The sequence below is a fragment of the Trachemys scripta genome, chromosome 3 (genome assembly GCF_013100865.1).
Source record: "Trachemys scripta elegans isolate TJP31775 chromosome 3, CAS_Tse_1.0, whole genome shotgun sequence".
NCBI lineage: Eukaryota > Metazoa > Chordata > Testudines > Emydidae > Trachemys > Trachemys scripta.
In genome coordinates this window covers 173,270,398-173,289,025 of record NC_048300.1, presented here as the reverse complement: position 1 = coordinate 173,289,025, position 18,628 = coordinate 173,270,398, and the positions used below count along the sequence as shown (strand labels likewise).

General features: G+C 44.8%; 1 protein-coding gene across 1 annotated transcript in view; it reads left to right on the top strand.

The window, feature by feature from the left end:
• Nucleotides 1-4,907: 4,907 nt before the first annotated feature.
• Nucleotides 4,908-18,628, top strand: part of ADAM17 (ADAM metallopeptidase domain 17) — a 63,467-nt gene continuing 49,746 nt past the window's right edge. Inside the window, exon 1 of the mRNA XM_034766485.1 lies at nucleotides 4,908-5,224. Within this exon, the coding sequence (XP_034622376.1) occupies nucleotides 5,119-5,224 (106 nt within the window). The 5' untranslated portion in view covers nucleotides 4,908-5,118. The remainder of the gene's footprint in view (nucleotides 5,225-18,628) is intronic.

The window sequence follows — 18,628 nt, the reverse complement described above, 5'->3', positions numbered from 1 at the left end:
CCTGCTAAGTGGTTTTCAGTTAAAGCCTGGGGGGCCTGGTTCAGACCTGGCTCTGTGTTTGCAGCAGGCTAGCATGTCTGGCTCAACAAGACAGGGTTCTGAAGTCCCAAGCTGGCAGGGGAAACAGGCTCAGAAGTAGGCTCAGCACATCAGGTGGCAGTCCCAAGGGGGTCTCTGTGACCAAACCCGTCACAGGGACCTCCTTAAGGCAGAAAATATGGACAGTAAGAATTACTTTGTCCCTTGAAAAGATCCTAGCAGAACAACAACTTCACAGTAATGTACTCACTCTCCAGGCAGATTAATTCAGAAGAACTTTGAAGATGCTGTAGAGCATGTAGCTATAGTTTCAGTCAAACTTCCCAGAAGCATCACTGTATTTGCCTGAAGTCACAATTTCAGGCTGTTATTTTTAGTAGCTCTGTCACATCAGCCCACTTCTCTGTGCTCCTGCATGTATTACTGTTGTTTCAGGCTTGACTTGGCAGGCTAGGAAAGCCAGTTGCAATGCATCAATTTGGTTCTCGAAGATCATGGAAGCCCTCTGGGGTTAGAAAATAAGGAATAAGTAGATTTAATGGGTTATGACCAAATTTCTGTTTTGCTGGTCAGAGAGGGGAAACTGTGGGGGAAAGGAGTATATATCCTTACAGAAACAATACTATAGTAATGGCCCAAAAGAGTGCAATATTAACATTGTAAAATGTTGGACCACTTATAAAGTTCAGGAAAACAGAACTGAGGGAAGTATTAGTTAACAAGAAGGTAAATCAAGTTTTCAGGTTTTATTACACCTTTATAACTCCATTAGCCTTAGGGTACGTCTTCACTACCCACCGTATCCGCAGGTAGCAATCGATTTATCCGGGATCGATATATCGTGTCTCATTAAGACGCGATATATCGATCCCCGAACGCGCTCACTGTCGACTCTGGAACTCCACCAGAGCGAGCGGCGGTAGCGCAGTCAACGGAGGAGCCGCGGCCGTCGATCCTGTGCCGTCTGGACCCCAGGTAATTCGATCCAAGATACTTTGACTTCAGCTACACTATTCGTGTAGCTGAAGTTGTGTATCTTGGATCGATTCCCCCCCTTCCCCACCCAGCGTAGACCAGCCCTTAGAGTCTTTACTTTCAGGCACAAGAAGAGAAGAGGAGGAAGCAGGAAAGAAACACAGATGTTCTGGAAAATTTCCTTGTGTATCCTTTAGCAATTAGGGATTGCTAATTTCAGAGACTCCAGATTTCATTAGTCCATAGTAGGCCAAGTCCATATCAATAAAGAGAAGGATTGACCTTTGTGACGTTGTGCAGTCTATATGGTTTTATAAAAACTTGATAATAAGTCAATATAATGTAACTGAGATAGTTTTAGAGAAAATACGGTAATAAGTGAATGTAACGTAACTGGGATATGCCTCATGCAAAAGGTCTCTTGTAAGGTATCATTACAAAGCTTATGATCTACTGAGTATGATCATCTGATTTGTATAAATGTACCACTCTTGTATCTAAAACTAGAAATATAAAATGTAACTCTGAGGGCCTATTGTAATTGTGTAAAGTGTGGACCATTAATGATGGTTTGGAATCTTGATGACTCCCATTGTCTGCAGATGGCTGTATTTACCTGTGAGTTTTCCTGTATATGTGTGTGCTGGCAAGTGAGTAATGAAGTCTTGCAGTGACATGTGATCATGTCACCTGAACTGGAATCCATCTTTAACCTGGTGCTTTTCCAGTGAGGGGGGGTGGAAAACCAGAGAGACAAAGAGTTCCCGCCTTATGCAAAAGATATATAAAGGGGGGAAGAGAACAGAGAGAGGGAGGAGCCATCATGAAGAATCCCCTAGCTACCACCTGAGCTGCAACAAGAGCTGTACCAGGGGAAAGAATTGTGCCCAGGCCTGGAAGATGTCCAGTCTGAGAAAAACTTACTGAAGCATCTCTGAGGGTGAGATTATCTGTTCTGTATTTAGTTTGATTAGGCATAGATCTGCGCATTTTATTTTATTTTGCTTGGTGACTTACTTTGTTCTGTCTGTTACTACTTTGAACCACTTAAATCCTACTGTCTGTATTTAATAAAATCACTTTTTATTTAGTAATTTACTCAGAGTATGTATTAATACCTGGGGGAGCAAACAACTGTGCATATCTCTCTATCAGTGTTATAGAGGGCGAACAATTTATGAGTTTGCCCTGCATAAGCTTTATGCAGGGTAAAACGGATTTATCTGGGTTTAGACCCCATTGGGAGTTGGGCATCTGAGTGCTAAAGACAAGCATGCTACTGCGAGCTGTTTTCAGGTAAACTTGCAGCTTTGGGACAAGTGATTCAGACCCTGGGTCTGTGTCTGGAGCCAGACGGGAGTGTCTGGCTCAGCAAGACAGGGTGCTGGAGTCCTGAGCTGGCAGGGAAAACAGAAGCAGGGGTAGTCTTGGCACATCTGGTGGCAGCTCCCAAGGGGGTTTCTGTGATCCAACCCGTCACAACCTTGTCTAATACAATCAAGAGATGTGAATATACTAACCTGCTAATCTCATCATATCTTTTAATTCTCTAAAATTGTTCTCAGGATGCTGGAACAATTTTTATTGTGGGGGTGCTGAGAGCCATTGAACCAAATTGTAAACCCTGTATATAATGGAAACCACTTCAACCCAGGGGGTGCGGCAGCACCCTCAGCATGGCTAGCTCCAGCCCCTATGCCAATGAGCTCATTCAGTCCATCTTCCTGCCAGTTTGTTCCTTACAGGACACTTCCTAATGCTTTGTCTAGTCTAGTTTCAGAAGTCATATACAAAGGGAGTTCTACCACTTCCCCTGGAAGATTATGCCACTGTATACAGCCTGAAGTTTTTTAGATAGGAAAACAACTAATTTAATTTTGTTGTTTTTCCTACTATGCATCCTATATTTTCCCTTAGTTCCATTCTACTACACCAATTTATACCCTCATCATATACTACTCAGGTACTCATGCCCTGGTCTACACTACAGAGTTAGGTCAATACAAGGGAGCTTACGTCAACCAACTCTGTAAGCGACTAAACTGAAATGTTGCTCCCACTGATGTAACATGCCGGCTATGCTGACTTAATAACTCCACCGCCGCGAAAGGCGTAGCGCTTAGGTCGACACATTGTTAGTGTAGACACGGCATTGCTTACATTGACTGTTGCTGGCTTTCAGAAGCCATCCCACAATGCCCTACGCTGACAGTTCAATTGGTGAAATTGCTCCTGGTGAGGATGCCAGCACAAGGAGCGTAATGTGGACATGCAGAAGTCATTTAATTACTGCGGTGGCTGTACGTCAAGGTAACTTAGTGGGAATGGAACAGAAGAGAGGGAAGAATTATTTAGGTCAGTGGTGATCCATCTGCAGGCACGGACACCTGTAGTTCCGATTGGCCGGGAACAGCAAACCGCGGCCACTGGGAGCTGTGGGAGTCCATACCTGCAGACGGTCAATGTAAACAGTCTCATGACCCGCCAGCGGATTACCCTGACAGGCTGCATGCAGGCTGCAGGTTGCCCACCACTGCCCTAAATAATTCTTCCCTCTCTTCTATTTGCACCCTTGTAGCAAGGCAGGGCTTCTCCCCAGCTTGCTAAGGAGAGTCCACAGTCTCTTTTTTTAAGTTTTATTGTCCAAACTTAGACCAAATCAATGTCCCATGATTCTGATTCTACTTAGAGATTAATTATGAAGGTGATAGAAGGAGAGAGACACACAAAGACTTCAGGGGCGGTGGGTGCGTACTCCCCTTCGGGGAGGTTAGCCTGCCAGCCCCACCCTGCATGTCTGAAGGAGCCCTGAGCCCCTTTTCCCCCATGGAGTCCCAAGCGCCCGCCCCCCCCAGCTCCGGGCTGGTCCCCTCAGTGCCAGGCCGAGCCGCTGGGCTGGCCCCAGTGCCGCTGCCAGGCTAGGCTGTTGCCCCCCCCCAGAGCTGAGCGGGCCCCAGCGCCACTTCAGGCTGCTTGCTCGACTGCCCCCGCCGGCCCCAGCATGCGATCCAACCCTCCTCACGCAGGCTGGCCCAAGTGCCGCTCTTGGCTGCTGGCGGGTCAAAGCTCCAGGCCACTGACTGGAGCCAAGCCCCTGCTGCTTCAGGGTAGAGTGGGAGGGAGGTCCCGTAAAGTCACGGAATAGGGGACAGAACTATCACCAACGGATCCTTCCTCATTGACTTCAGAAGTCTGTCCAATGTTAGCATGCCATCATGTCTTGGCTCCTGGCAGGCAGCACACTGTCATGTTCCCCCTTGCCCTTGGCTTTCATTTTTTACCCCACACACCACAGTATCATCGCTGCTTGAGAGGTGAGACCAGACTAGATGGACTGTTGTTCCCCTCCATGTCCCCAAATCCTGCTTGAGGCGTGCAGTGCAGATGACACCAACGTGTGTTTTAACCACAATAGTGGGCCATGATTTGGGAAGAGAATTAACACATTGAATAGGGTTATTTATTTATATTGGGCAGCGCATACAGGCCTCAATCAGGCCCCTTGTGCTCGGCACTGTATGCGCAGCAACACGCGCCAGGATCCGGTCCCCGCAGCGGGCACGGTGCGCTTAACCCTTTGAAGCACAACACACTGTTGGGATCCCTGAAACGGAGCCGTTTGCCGTGTAGCCGGCAGCTCATTTATGTCGTGGTGGAGCTTCCCCCGAAAGGGGCGCGTCGGGGGCTAGGGCGGGCGGGGACGCCGTGGCACTCTGGGGCGAGGCTCCCCAGGGGAGGGACCGGATCCCCCGCCGCGCCTGAGTCAGCCCCTCTCTCCGGGCTGGGGCCGGCAGCGGCCTCGCTCGCTCGCCGTGTGTGGCCTTCACGTCGGCGTCAGACCCCCCCCCGGCGCGTCCCTTGCGGGGGCTGCGACCCACGCCGGGCTCGCCCCGCGACCCGGCCCGGGGACAAGATGGCGGCGGCCCCGCCACACCCACAATGCTCCGCGGGCAGCCGGGTTTCCGGGTGTGGGCCCTGGGGCCGGCGGGTCGGACGCACTGTGGGAGCCGGTAGAGAGCTGAGGGAGGCGCTTTGCGGCGGAGCCTGTCCCCCGGTGCAGAGGCGGCTTCCCGGTCCGATGTGAGCGGGAGCCACGCTCGGACCATGAGGCTCCGGCTCTGTGGGCTGGTCCCTGCCCTCCTGCTGCTGCTGTGGGCGCCCGCACTCGGGGCGCTCCAACACCCGCCGCGCCCAGCGGAGCAGCGCCTTGGTAAGGGACGGGCAGGGCTGGGGGAGGGGAGACTTCTGTTGGGGGGGGGAGTTATCAGTGCATGTGGAGCTGGAGACTGCGGGGGGGGGGGGAGGGGGGGGGAGGGGCGGCAACTGGGGGGGGGGGAAGGGGAGGCGCGACCACTGCTGGGGGGCGGGGAGAAAGGGAGCCATGGTCACTGTGTGGGGGGGAGGAATGACCTAGCAGGAGGGGTGGGTAAGAAGAAGAGTGATCAGTATATGGGAGGACGGGAGAGACCACTGCTAGGAGAAAGGGGAGGAATGGTCACACTGTGTGCATCCGAAGAAGTGAGGTTTTTACTCACGAAAGCTTATGCCCAAATAAATCTGTTAGTCTTTAAGGTGCCACCAGACTCTTTGTTGTTTTTGACTGTGTGGGAGGGGAGGAGTGACCATAGTATGGGGGCAGGTAAGGGGAGGAGAGACCCCTGTATGGGGCAGAGGATAGGAGAGATCATCGTTTGGGAGTGAGGGAGGGAAGAATTGTGCCAGAGACCACTGCTAGGTGGTAGGGGAGGAGTGATCAATTTATTTTGGGCTGGGGTGTGTGCGCTTCTGTACATATGTACATAAACGCACCCTGCTGGGGAAAGCAGTGACCCAGGGACTGGGCAAGGAAGAACTGGACTGGTTCTCAGGATGTTTGGGGTCAGTTCCTGGCTCTGTCACAGAGTTTGTGTTAAGAGCAACAGAGGGTCCTGTGGCACCTTTGAGACTAACAGAAGTATTGGGAGCATAAGCTTTCGTGGGTAAGAACCTCACTTCTTCAGATGCAAGAGTTTGTGTTGTTATTAATCATGTTTATTATGGTAGCTTCTGCAGACTAGTGGCAAACACTGGACAAACAGAGCAAATTCTTGCCTGTTGTTTTGGTGGTGTCTCTATTCCAAATCATATGTTTACATTCAAAACTGAGTTTACTGCATTTAAACAAAACATCAATTTTCCACCATATTAGACATCGTGTTTAAACAAAACTTAACTTTGGCATCCATCTCCATGACATGATTCTTTAACCAGCACTGTGAAATGGTCAGTGTTTGTAGGACTATCCAATCATAGCTGACAATTTAAACTGCCAGGTGGGAAACGTCATCATTAATGAAGCCTCCATGAAAGTTAATGTCTCCTCTGCATTGAGAGAAATCAATTCATGCACACCTCTTGCTATCACAATAGCCACTGTGCATGCTTCATATCTGTTACTAATATCTACTTTAATGGGTGGGCATGCCATACAGAGGGTGCTTACATGACCCTAATTGCTGTACATAAAAAAGGCCATACTGGGTCAAGACCAAAGATCCATCTAGCTCAGTATCCTGTCTTCCAACAGTGGCCAATGCCAGGTGTCCCAGAGGGTATAAACAGAACAGGTAATCCTCAAGTGATCCATCCCCTGTCACCCATTCCCGGCTTCTGGCTAACAGAAGTTAAGGGACACCATCCCTGCCCATCCTAACTAGTAGCCATTGATGGACCTATCCTCCATGAATTTATCTAGTTCTTTTTTGAACCCTGTTATGGTCTTGGCCTTCACAACATCCTCTGGCGAGGAGTTCCACAGGTTGACTGTGCGTTGTTTAAAAAAATACTTCCTTTTGTGTGTGTTAAACCTGCTGCCTATTTCATTTGGTGACCCTTAGTTCTTGTGTTATGAGAAAAAGTAAACAACACTTCCTTATTTACTTTCTCCACACCAGTCATGATTTATAGACCTCTATCATATCCCCCCTTAGCTGTCTTTTTTCCAAGCTGAAAAGTCCCCATCTTATTAATCTCTCCTCATACGGAAGCTGTTCCATACCCCTGATCATTTTTGTTGCCCTTTTCTGAACGGTTTCCAATTCCAATATATCTTTTTTGAGATGGGGCGACCACATCTGCACGCAGTATTCATGGTACGCCCACATCTTGGATTTATATAGAGACAATATAGAGGGTTCTTACACTTACTCTAATGCATCTGGTACTGACCACGATGAAAGACAGGTTATTGGACTAGATGGGCTTTGGGTCTGATCCAAGGTGGCAATTCCTATGTTCCTGTGAAAAAACTTCCTGGAAGGAGAACATTTAAAAGCCCTTTAACAAATCGGTACTCAAAAAACAGTAAACTGTTATCTAAAAACTGGCTTCGTAAAAATGTCATGGAGCAGCCAAATTCCATCTTCCTTGTGGGATGCTGAGAGTATAGGGCTCATCCCTGCAAACTCTTCCTCACAGAAGTAATCCCACTGACTTCAGTGGGACTACTTGTGTGGATAACTGTTTATGGGACTGAGCCATAGTTTGTCAGTGACTTTCCTTACAGAGAACTGAAACTTTTCAAACATGTTACACTGCCTTCTGAGTTACCTTTCATTGTTTTTATTGCTTTGAACAGGCTCACTGATTTTGAATAATGCACACAATAGGAAGTAGTCACCAGTGGGTTTAATATTTTTCTTACATTATCAGTAAAATTATATATTCTTTGTCAGTCATTACAAATTGCAAACATCATGCAGGTTAGCAAAAGAATAAGAGCAAGGTACTCATTCAAATTATTTTCATATGTAGCTTTTGCTTTCCTTAAGACCTATCACCACACCTATAAAAATAATTATGGTCCAAGGAGAAGATGATTTTGCATTTCTGTCTGAATTTTTGTACCTATTGTTATTACAGATAATAAGTACGAGATTGACTTAAGCCTTTTTTACACAGGAAAGCTTTGTTTTGTTTAATGGTATAACTTTAGTTTTTCTGACAAACTCTCTTGTGTGGACACAAGTTATTTTTTCAATTTATCTGGCATCTTATTCCATTTTACTTTGCTTTGGAAGAGATATAATTCTGTTCTGAAATGAGTTACACCAGTATGAGGATTGTGTGGATGTATTTTGAATGTAATATATTGTTTCAGGCAGTGCTCCCACATTATATTGCTTCACACCTAGACCAGCTTGTCTGTTAAATGCTCCCTCCACTGCTCCAAGGTCATGTGGACTGACCCCAAACATCCGAAGAACCAGTCCAGTTCTTCCTTGCCCAGTCCCTGGGTCACTGCTTTCCCCGGCAGGGTGTGTTTATGTACAGCCAGGTGTTCCCCTTAGTGATTCCAGCTCATGACAAGTTCACATACCAGGAGTCCATATAGCAGTTATGTCCTCAGAGCTGGTGCTAGCCCAGGGGGGACTCTAAACAGGAATATTTTGGTCCCCCCTTGCTTCTCACTAAAATACTAATTGCATTATTTCTACAAACCAAAAAAGAAAATTCCAACACAACACATACTAATACACTTGTTAAAAGTCCATATTAAATAAGATGAATGGGAATTGGGGGTAATACTAAAATACATAAACAGCATGTTGCCTTCATTGAAAGATTTTTCTCTGACACTTTTTTGAGGGAAAGTCATTAGTTATGTCATCATATGACTGGTCTCTTCCTAAATCATTATTCATTTTTATAATTGCCAATCCAAACAGACAATCCTGAGCCATTGATGATCGCAAGAATGTTTTTATCAGCTTTAACTTTGAAAAACTCCTCTCAGGAGATGTTGCCATTACTGCGAATCTTACAGCAACTCTCAGTGCAATCCAAAGATTAGGATATATCTCTTTAATTTGGTTTTCATGTATAAAGGAGAGAACTTCAAAAAGTGTCATTTTCTTTGGAAGCAAACTGCAACTTAAAAATTCTTGAAAAAGATCCTTTTTGTTGCAATCTAATTCATGTTTGGAGCTCGAATTGTTTCGTAAGTTATTGCAGAATTTCCTTAGGCTTTTCAGTTGTCTGTTTCAAATCCCAAAAAAAGTCCAAACTTGTCTCTTACACTTCTCATAGTTTGAAATGTTTTCAACTGATGTGATGGCTGAATCCACTGCTCTATTTATTTTTTTAAAAAAAAGGCCTCTCACTGATTAAGTACGTCTTCAAATAGTTTGTCAGGTGTTTCCTAGGTAAAGTGGGGAGGTTTTGCACTTGTAAGATGTTTCTCTTTGAGATGTGCAGGTGTATTCATTTGCTCACAAATCTTCTTGGCTTTTATTTGAGCACCAGAAAATCCATTTTCCCTGTAATACATCAGAAGGACTTTCTAGCAAATTTATAGCCAGATCAGTTTGCATAGAAGAGGATTGTAGAAGCTTGCTGATGTGATTGATGTTAATCAAAATGTCTTGCCACACAATTGAGCATATCAGTAAACGGTATGATCCAATTTTCTCAGCCAAGGCTCTATTTTTGCCATGACCTCAGTACATTTCTCTTACCTCCAACACAGCCTCCTTGTGACTTCAGCAGCTTGAAATCTTACTGCATTTTAAACTCTGCTTTCCCATTTTGTTTCACTTCAAGATTTTAACTTCACATTAACTTGATGGCACAAAAAACAGCCCATTGCTGTGTGGTAGCAGGAAATAATTGTAGAGTTTCTGACGGTATCCCAAGAAACTAGCACCATCGTGTGATGATTTTTCAGCATCTACAATAACCAAATGCAATGTATGCAACCCACATGGGTTGGGTATTTTTTTGTGTGTAGCGGTCAAGCTTGAACATCTTGCCTGTTTGCCCCATTATCATAGGAATGATCTCTGCAGTTGTCAAGCTTTTCTAAAATTGTGTTTGAGAAACTGAGACTAATTGCTTCATGTATTCCCTAGGAAAAGTTCTTTAATTTCTGGCTTTCTGTCAACCACAACTGTTCTAATTATTACATACATTGGTTCCTGACGGCTAACCTTGGAGTTGCAGTCTAAAATGATAGAGCAATATTTTGACTCCTTCACGTTTCACTATTTTCTGGAGTAATTTCTTGGTGACTTATTAAATCAATTCATTCTAAATGTCTTTCCCTAAATAGAGAGCCTGGATCATACCCCTTTGAACACATCCTACATGTTGTTCCATTACTTGATCCACTTCTTTCAAGAAGTTTCCACTGTTTGGCATGTATAAATTCTCTGAGCCAGAAGAACAATGGAAAGTAAGATTTCTTTCTGGAAACGACTGCATGATTGAAATCAGGTGCATCAAAACATTTCACCAGTACTTTTTTTTATCTTCAGTAAGATACATTTCTGAAGGATCAATTGTTTTCCCTTTCATTAAACGAATCTCAAGCTCTTTCCAACACTGCATATACTTACATATGTTCTGGACTATTTTTATTACACTTCAGGAGTGCCGCGATGTTTGCCCAGTCAGAGTCCTTCACGTATCTATTTCTGTTTAGAAGAACCCATTTTTCAGCAGAGACAAAAACAAGATCTCAGTTAATGTTCTCATTGTATCCACATGTACTGGGGAGCTGGATTGGATTTTTGCCAATAGGCCACCGTGGAACCCTGCTAAATTGTGGCAGTTTAGAAGGCACCCAGCCAACTACAGAACCCAGCAAGGAAGAGGTTCCCCCAGACAACCAAGATCTCTTTGGCATACCTTACCCTGAGCTAGAGATTGACCCCAAGTGGAGATAGCATTGAGATAGGCCCCAAGACCCAGGCAGGGAGCCCGCCTGATAGTGTTGCAGAGGGGATCTCAACCAGTTAATATTATGTGTTGTATTGCAATAAACTGTCCTGGTACTAGCTGAATACGAAAATTTAAACAACTTTGTTCTGGATACTAGCTGGGCACTGCAACTTTGGGCAGATGTGAGCTATGTATGAATGGACAGATATGCCTTTCTGCCTACTTAGCTTTTTGTCCCATCTTCCCCCCACCTCCCATGTGTTCAAAATAGCAAAAGAGTTTATTTCCCTGATATACCAAATCTCACAACCATGGACCAAACGTGCTTCTCCCTCACAGTCGACCATGGGCCCCCTCCCTGCTCAAGGTAGTGGCACCACAGGGGTTAAAAACAATACACATTTCATGGGAGGAACTGTAGCTGCAGATACAGAAAGAAAAAAAAAACAATTAAAAAAAACCAAACTTTGGGTCACAGTTAGATCAATGCCCTGAGCTTCTAGTCACCTTTACATTATCAAACACGCATTGGAATATGATGTGAATTGTCCAAATGAGGCTACAGAGACATTTTGTAAAGCACAGAGATAAGGCATTTGTGAATACACAAGTTACAGAAGATCATGGTTATTTTCAGTCAGCCCCTCAGCGTTGTTAACCCTTTTCCAGCAAAAAGGGTTCATACCCTGACTGAAAAACAATTTTACAGTGTACTTTGTACTGGTCGGCAAGCATAATAAAATAGAATTAAAGAGAGAGATCTTGCTCTGTGTTGGAATACACATTGCAAGGCAATGAAGCTTACTTGGGGTATCCCCTATAGATGGTGTTTTTCTTCTACTCCTGTTCCAGCTATGGGGCACCATCCTTGTAAATAGTAGTGCTACATATCTTTCAGGTTTGCCCATTGCTTTTTTGAACAGGACCCTCCTCTTGAGAACACACCTTAGGGCAGGGGTAGTCAATTAGTTTTTGTCAAGGTCCAAATTTCTTGGTCAAGGTATAGTCAAGATCCAGACTCCATGGAAAACAAGAATGATAATAAGTAAGTAAAAAAAAAAATTTTGGGGTCTGTTCAAAAGCATCTGGTGGTCCGGATTTGGCCCGCGGTCCGCCTGTTGACCACCCCTGCCTTAGGGTAACATCCAGCAATGTAAGTACAGCCTGCAGATGTGCACATACAGTTAATAACCAGCCCTTTGGGAGGCCCTCCTGCCAGCACTGGTCCTGTGTAAGGGAGAAATAAGGTGGAAAACATCTTGCCATCCCCAAAAGTACCTCAGACTGGTAAAAGTAGAAGAAGAATATGCTAAAAATTGAGGAGGGAAGAAAAGCCACATTTTATCATTGTTGACGTGAAACTAGTAATAGGACAATAAATATTTGCATGGTATTGTAGTGTGTGAATATGAGGCACTCGTCAGGTGCTATACACTGTATATGTCAGAGCCCTCAGAGAGAGGGGCGTTATCAGTGGCTGAAGGCGTGGCAGACTCTAAGGCTAGGTCTACACTGGGAGGGGAGATCGATTTAAGATACGCAAATTCAGCTACGCAAAAAGCGTAGCTGAATTCGACGTATCCTATTCGACTTCCCCGCTGTGAGGATGGCAGCAAATCGACCACCGCGGCTCTTCCGTCGACAGCGTTTACTCGTCCTGACGAGGTAGGAGTACGCGCGTTGATTTGGGGATCAATTTATCCGTCTAGATGAGATGCAATAAATCAATCCCCGAGAGATCGATTTCTACCCGCCGATCCGGGCGGGTAGTGTAGACTAGCCCTAAGAGAAGGGAGAGAAGATGATGGAGGATATGTTTGCTGACCTCATGACAGCATCTGAGCAAAAGGTCATAAAGACAGAAAAATGGAGAGAAGATTTCATGCTCTAATACAGGGGTTGGCAACCTTTCAGAAGTGGTGGGCCGAGTCTTCATTTATTCACTCTAATTTAAGGTTTCGCGTGTCAGTAATACATTTTAACGTTTTTAGAATCTCTTTCTATAAGTCTATAATATATAACTAAACTATTGCTGTATGTAAAGTAAATAAGGTTTTTAAAATGTTTAAGAAGCTTCATTTAAAATTAAATTACACCGCTGCGTCGATATAACGCAACCCGATATAACACGAATTCGGATATAACGTGGTAAAGCAGTGCTCTGGAGGGGCAGGGCTGCGCACTCCGGTGGATCAAAGCAAGTTCAATATAACGCGGGTTCACCTATAATGCGGTAAGATTTTTTGGCTCCCAAGGACCGTGTTATATTGACATAGAGGTGTAAAATGCAGAGTCCCCCGGACAGGTGGCCAGGACCCGGGCAGCGTGAGTGCCACTGAAAATCAGCGTGCATGCCATAGGTTGCCTACCCTGCTCTAGTATCAGAATGAGAGAGAAAGAATGTCAGCGAGCAGTCAAGGGAATGCATTGATATAGAAAGGGGCCTTCGGGAAAAGATACTGGATGTGATGCAGAAGCAGACCAACTTTCTGGAGAATGGTGTTGCTCTTTCCCAATGCCCAGGACACCAACCTAACCATGTCCTGCAGCCTGTCAAAAATATAGGCGTCTAGGACACCCTTTTACTCCACCAAGTACAAGAGAGAGGCCCTTCCCACAGTTCCATTCCATATGTACCACAAAAAACAAACAACACCCCCCCAAACAAAGAGACCAGCTACACATTCACCTACATATTTTTGTTACCTCATCTGCACAATGATGTGTGCATCAGCACTTTGGGTCTGAATGCCTCATTTCCATTGGCTTTAACTTTGTGCTGTGTGTTGTTAAATCCCAAAAGATTTTTTTTTTAATTACAATTTTGCTGAAAGATTTTGTTGAGATACAGTCCATAAAATTGCCACACAAAGTGTATTCACTTTATTCGTTTTCTTGGTTACATTACATTCCTTTTCCTCCACTACATCCCGACGTCAAAGTACAAGCACAGTGTTTCCCTGACCAGTTAGGTCATTTTGCAGATGCATCCTTTTTGGCCGTTTATAAAGTTCAGCCAGTCTCTTCACCTCTGTCTCTCAGACCATGGTGAGACACACTCTCCCTTGCTCCCACAGATGTTTTGCACAACAGCAAGCAGCTATAACATGAGGCAGGTACTTCTCAGAATCATCTAGCCTTATCATGAACCTCCTCCCCTTTCCCTCTAGGCATCTCAATGTGCACACTCCACTGTTCTGCAGCTATTCAGGATATAGTTAAACTGCTCCTTTCTCCTATCCAAGTGCCCAGTAAAGGGCTTCATAAGCCAGGGAAGCAGAAAGTAAGCTGAGACTTCCAGAATGACAGGAGGAATTGCAACATCATTAAAGTCCACCGCGGTCTTGGGAGCTAAAGTTCCATTTTTTCATTGCATAAAATGGGTGAGTTTCTAAAGATCCTGTTATGAAGCTTTCCAGATCACCCCACATTAATGTTGGTGAACCTACCACAGTGATCAGCCAGACCTCTTAGCACTATGGAATGGCATTGTGGTTGATGAATTCTGAGTCCTGGTGCAGCGGGGGCAGATAATAGACATGTGGGTTCCATCAGTGGCCCTTTATATAATTCAGAAACCCCCAACGTGCAAATCATCAATAACTTCCTGTGTGTTGCCCAGCTTTATGACCCGACGCAGCAGCACCCTCTTAATAGCAGCACAAACCTCTGTGACGACAGCCCTGACAGCTGGTCTACCACCATTAAACTGGTCAGGTACTGACTGTTAGCAGTTAGGGATGGTGAGCTCCCAGATGGTTCCACATGCTTCTCCATGCTGAAGGGAACACTCATGTGGGTGTTCTGCCACTGCAGCTCTAGGGAGAGCTTTGCATTGGTCTTGAGGAAAGCAGCCTTCTATATTCTGAAGTTCTGCCACTACTGCTGGTCATCCCATTTCTGCAGCACCTGTTCCATCAGTCGGTGCTGGCTGAACTTCACTGAGTGAAGCTGCTTCAGGAAGATGTTATGCAGAAGTAACTGTTCGACCTCCTCCTCCCCTCCTCTAGCAGTATCTGCACGGTATCATGGCAGCTGTGCTGATGGCTGTCTCCCAACTCAAACAAAGCCATCCATCCGCATGACTGTAAATACATCTGTGGCACCCTGTTCATATTAATTACTCTCAGGATTGTGGTACTAACCATGCTGCCTGACAGCAGTTTGAAAATGTCACTGAATCACTAAAAGCAGATAAATTATCAGCTGTCATGGGAGTTTAATATGACCCAAAGTCCCAGAATTCTACTATTTCAAAAATGTATCCTCACAGCTCTGTGCTATGATTTGCATAGGAAGTAGCTTAATTTGACATAAGCAAAGTGGTATGGATGCACTCTTTTGGTATAGGTCTAGCAGAAAAACATACTGAAAAACTTTCCCATGTAGGTAAGGTCTTAGTAATTCAATAACTTTGTGGGTTTTGTTGTTGTTGGTTGTTTAGTGTGTGTACTTTGTGTTTCCCTTTTTCCCTGTTTGGCCCGCTTTCCCTTTTGTTTGTGTGTATGTCTCACAATGTTGGGTGGAGGGGAGTTTCAAAAGTAAGTAAAATCACAATAGTTGACAGGGACTCGGAGTCAGAGTACTTGAAATTACTTCTCTTGCATCTGAAGAAGGGAGGTTCTTACCCACGCAAGCTTATGCTCCCAATACTTCTGTTAGTCTCAAAGGTGCCACAGGACCCTCTGTTGCTTTTTACAGATTCAGACTAACACGGCTACCCCTCTGATACCTGAAATTACTTCTGACACTTTAAAAAAATTGATTAGGTTTCAAGTTGAGTGTGTTCCCCTAACTATGGCTAGACTTTCTTTCCTCTGTTACAACTCCAGCCTGAGTTGTGAGCAATCCAAAACAAATTTGAGATTTTATTCTCCATGATGATTTGTTTCTCTCCTCTTTCCTGCGCTACTACAGTAGTAGCAGCAGAGGACTGAGGCTGCTGCTGCTGCCGCTGTTTATAGCTCACAGAAACAGTGACTCCTTCTCAGTTTTACTTTGCTGCTGCTGTGGAATTTATCTCGTGTATGCAGGAAACCCAGCAAATATGGCCACCATTGGGGGAAGGTTGGGGGTGGGGGAGTAGACAAATGTAAACTTCTGTTCCAAATGTGAACCTCTATTAAACATTAAGATCCAGATTCATTCCTGGTGGAACTTTAATGCAGTTTATCAGGGATGACTGTGGCCCAAAGAACGTAACATCAAACATTTAATTTCAGTAGGATATTGATGTAAAGGAGCTGTATACCCTTGGTTGTCTGCAAAAGTCTTTGTTGATTTACAGATTGTGTATCTAAGTTTATCACAACTATCTTTTTCAAGAAAGTCCTTGAAGCATCAACCAATGAAATCTCAAGGAACTCCTCTGTCATACAGAGCTTGGTTCTTGACTAACTTTTGACTTGGGGTTTCCACACCTTATTGCTTCTGTAAAACACACTCGTTGCACACATCAGGGGTTCATTGTGTTCATCTCTTCATTCTCCTCCACAACCTCCCTTTGTGCCACTTTCCTGTCGCCTTCTGTTTCAGGGATTCCATTGCTCCTTCCACCATGTTAGGAGTGATATGTGTTCCTCCATTGCACCCCCACCATTCTTATTCTCTCTCCCCCCTCCCTTTTTAAACTGTATTGGAAAGATGGATAGAGCTAAAATGGGGGGTATTATGCTGAAATATGTTAATGTCTGCTATCAACCATTTCTTTGATCTGTAGACAGTTACTAAGGTAGCTGAAGCTGATAGCTCTGCTCCACCATTTCTAACTTTCACCTTTTTCACCAAATGTCAATAGGGTTCTGCCCATTGATGCCTAGAACATTCTCTGAAATTTTGGAATTGACTGGATGCAGTGTTCAGAAATTACCGTGTTGTATCGAAACAGAGAAATGACAGCAAGTTGAGTGTAAGATCTTATAGGTTTGGCCAGTTACTGGTTGTATCTACCTGGGTTCTGACCCATCCAAAATTTATTTGTGACATGTTAAATCACAGTGTAGCACTTTGTATTCTGCTCTGTAAAAGTCCAGTATTGATGCATTCATTTCTGGAGTGTTAAACAAAGTACAAAAATGGCATCTTCCTGAGGAAGGATTATATCATGTGACTTGACTGTTCTCAACTTCAGGATATATAAAAGTTCATGATTCATGAGAGCTGAGTTACATGATGAGTCTCTTGTTTTGGAAGATGGAGTTGTATTGCATTAGTCTCACTTCGAGTGTGATGTTGAGGACTGATGTGAGGTTTCTTACTTTTTTCAGCGTATTGCTTTTAAAAGGGAATGCAATATGTTTTACCCAGAATGGGCAATATCTGCTTTAAGAGGGAGTATAGCGCATACACTACTGATAACAGGCAGACTGATTTCTGACACCTACTGTATTAAGCTGGATAAATGTCGCTCATCAGTGCTGACTGTTTGGGGCATTATTGGTGTTCTGAATGGGGGAAGAAAATTGAAGGTTGTTGATTGTGAGGTAATACATGTATAAATGAGGAAGAGCTCACAGGGCACTTCTTACAAAATCTCTGAATGATTTTTGGCTATTTTTAATTAATTAAACTGCTACTGGGGGAGTTTATGCTTTCAGAGAAACATTCACACTGTCCAGAGAGCGGACCAGTGTTTTCTGCAGTCTTCAGCAGGAACCCCATCAAGAAAAGATCCCTATCGTATTTCCTGTTAGCAAAATCAATAAAAATAACCACCTTAGGTGGAATTTTATAGTAATGGAAAGCCCTGTCTACACTGATCTGGCATCTAACTGAGTTTAGGAACTTTTGTTTGCTTCTTCGAGTGATTACACTTGTGCATTCAGCTCCAGGTGTGTGCATGCCCTGAGCATAGTTGCTGGAAATTTTCCCCTCAGTGTTACCTATCAGGCAGCTTGAGAGCCCTCTTCTGCCACAAGCCAGCCACTGGTATGAAGTGCCCAGTGGACCCCACAACCCCCTCAGTTCCTTCTTACCACCCGTGATGGTCACTGGAACTGCTATCCTTGCTTTTGCAAGCTCTCTCAGTGGTTGTCATCTTCTTTCTGTACATAGTTAGTTGTAGTCGGTTTTAGTTAATTGTAGTGAAGTTCTATCTCTTTGTGTTTTAGCAGAGTTTTTGTCCATTCCCCATGCCAAGGCGTGCCTTGATCACCAGGCTTTAAGCCCTGCGCCTCCTGCAACAAAGCTATGCCTCTTAGCAATGCACGCTCAAGCTGCCTGAAGTGCCTAGGAAAAGCTCACACTGGGGACTGTTGCCAGATCTGTAGGGACTTTAGACCTCACATGGAGAAGGACTGGGAGGCCAGGCTGAAGTTTTTGCTCATGGAGGTGGCTCTGAGACCTCCATCTGAGCTAGGCCATTCAGACTTGGCACTGAGTGCCTCGGCATCAGTAAAGAGTGCTCCTCCTACTGTACCAGAGTCCTGGCACCAATCACCATCCCCAGTACCTAGGAAAAGGCATAAGAAACAGCCGGCTGAGAGGGGGCAATCCCTGACCCCAAAGACGGCCAGGCATGGGGATCAGAGTACAGTGCAATCTAAACCAAAGCACTCCTCTGTCTTGGTACTGCAGAAGTAAGCACTGTTGGCGCAAGCACCTTTGAGTCTGGTACTGCACAGTGTGGTATCGATACTGTCTCAGTACTGACCATACCGGAGGCATTTGCCGCTGTCAGAGACCTTACGCTGTTGGTACCGGTATGAGCGACAGTACAAGAGTTGGTGCCGATAAACAGGAGGGAACCTGCTGGATCCTATCATCTGTTGACATTGTAGCCTCTGCAGGCCCACCAGTGGGGAACTCCCTGGATAGACCTATTTGCAAACAGGTAGAAGAGTGTCACCAATTCTACTCCCTACTAGGTCACAGTCGAGGTATCATGGATGCCTTCCTACTATCTTTGATGGGACAT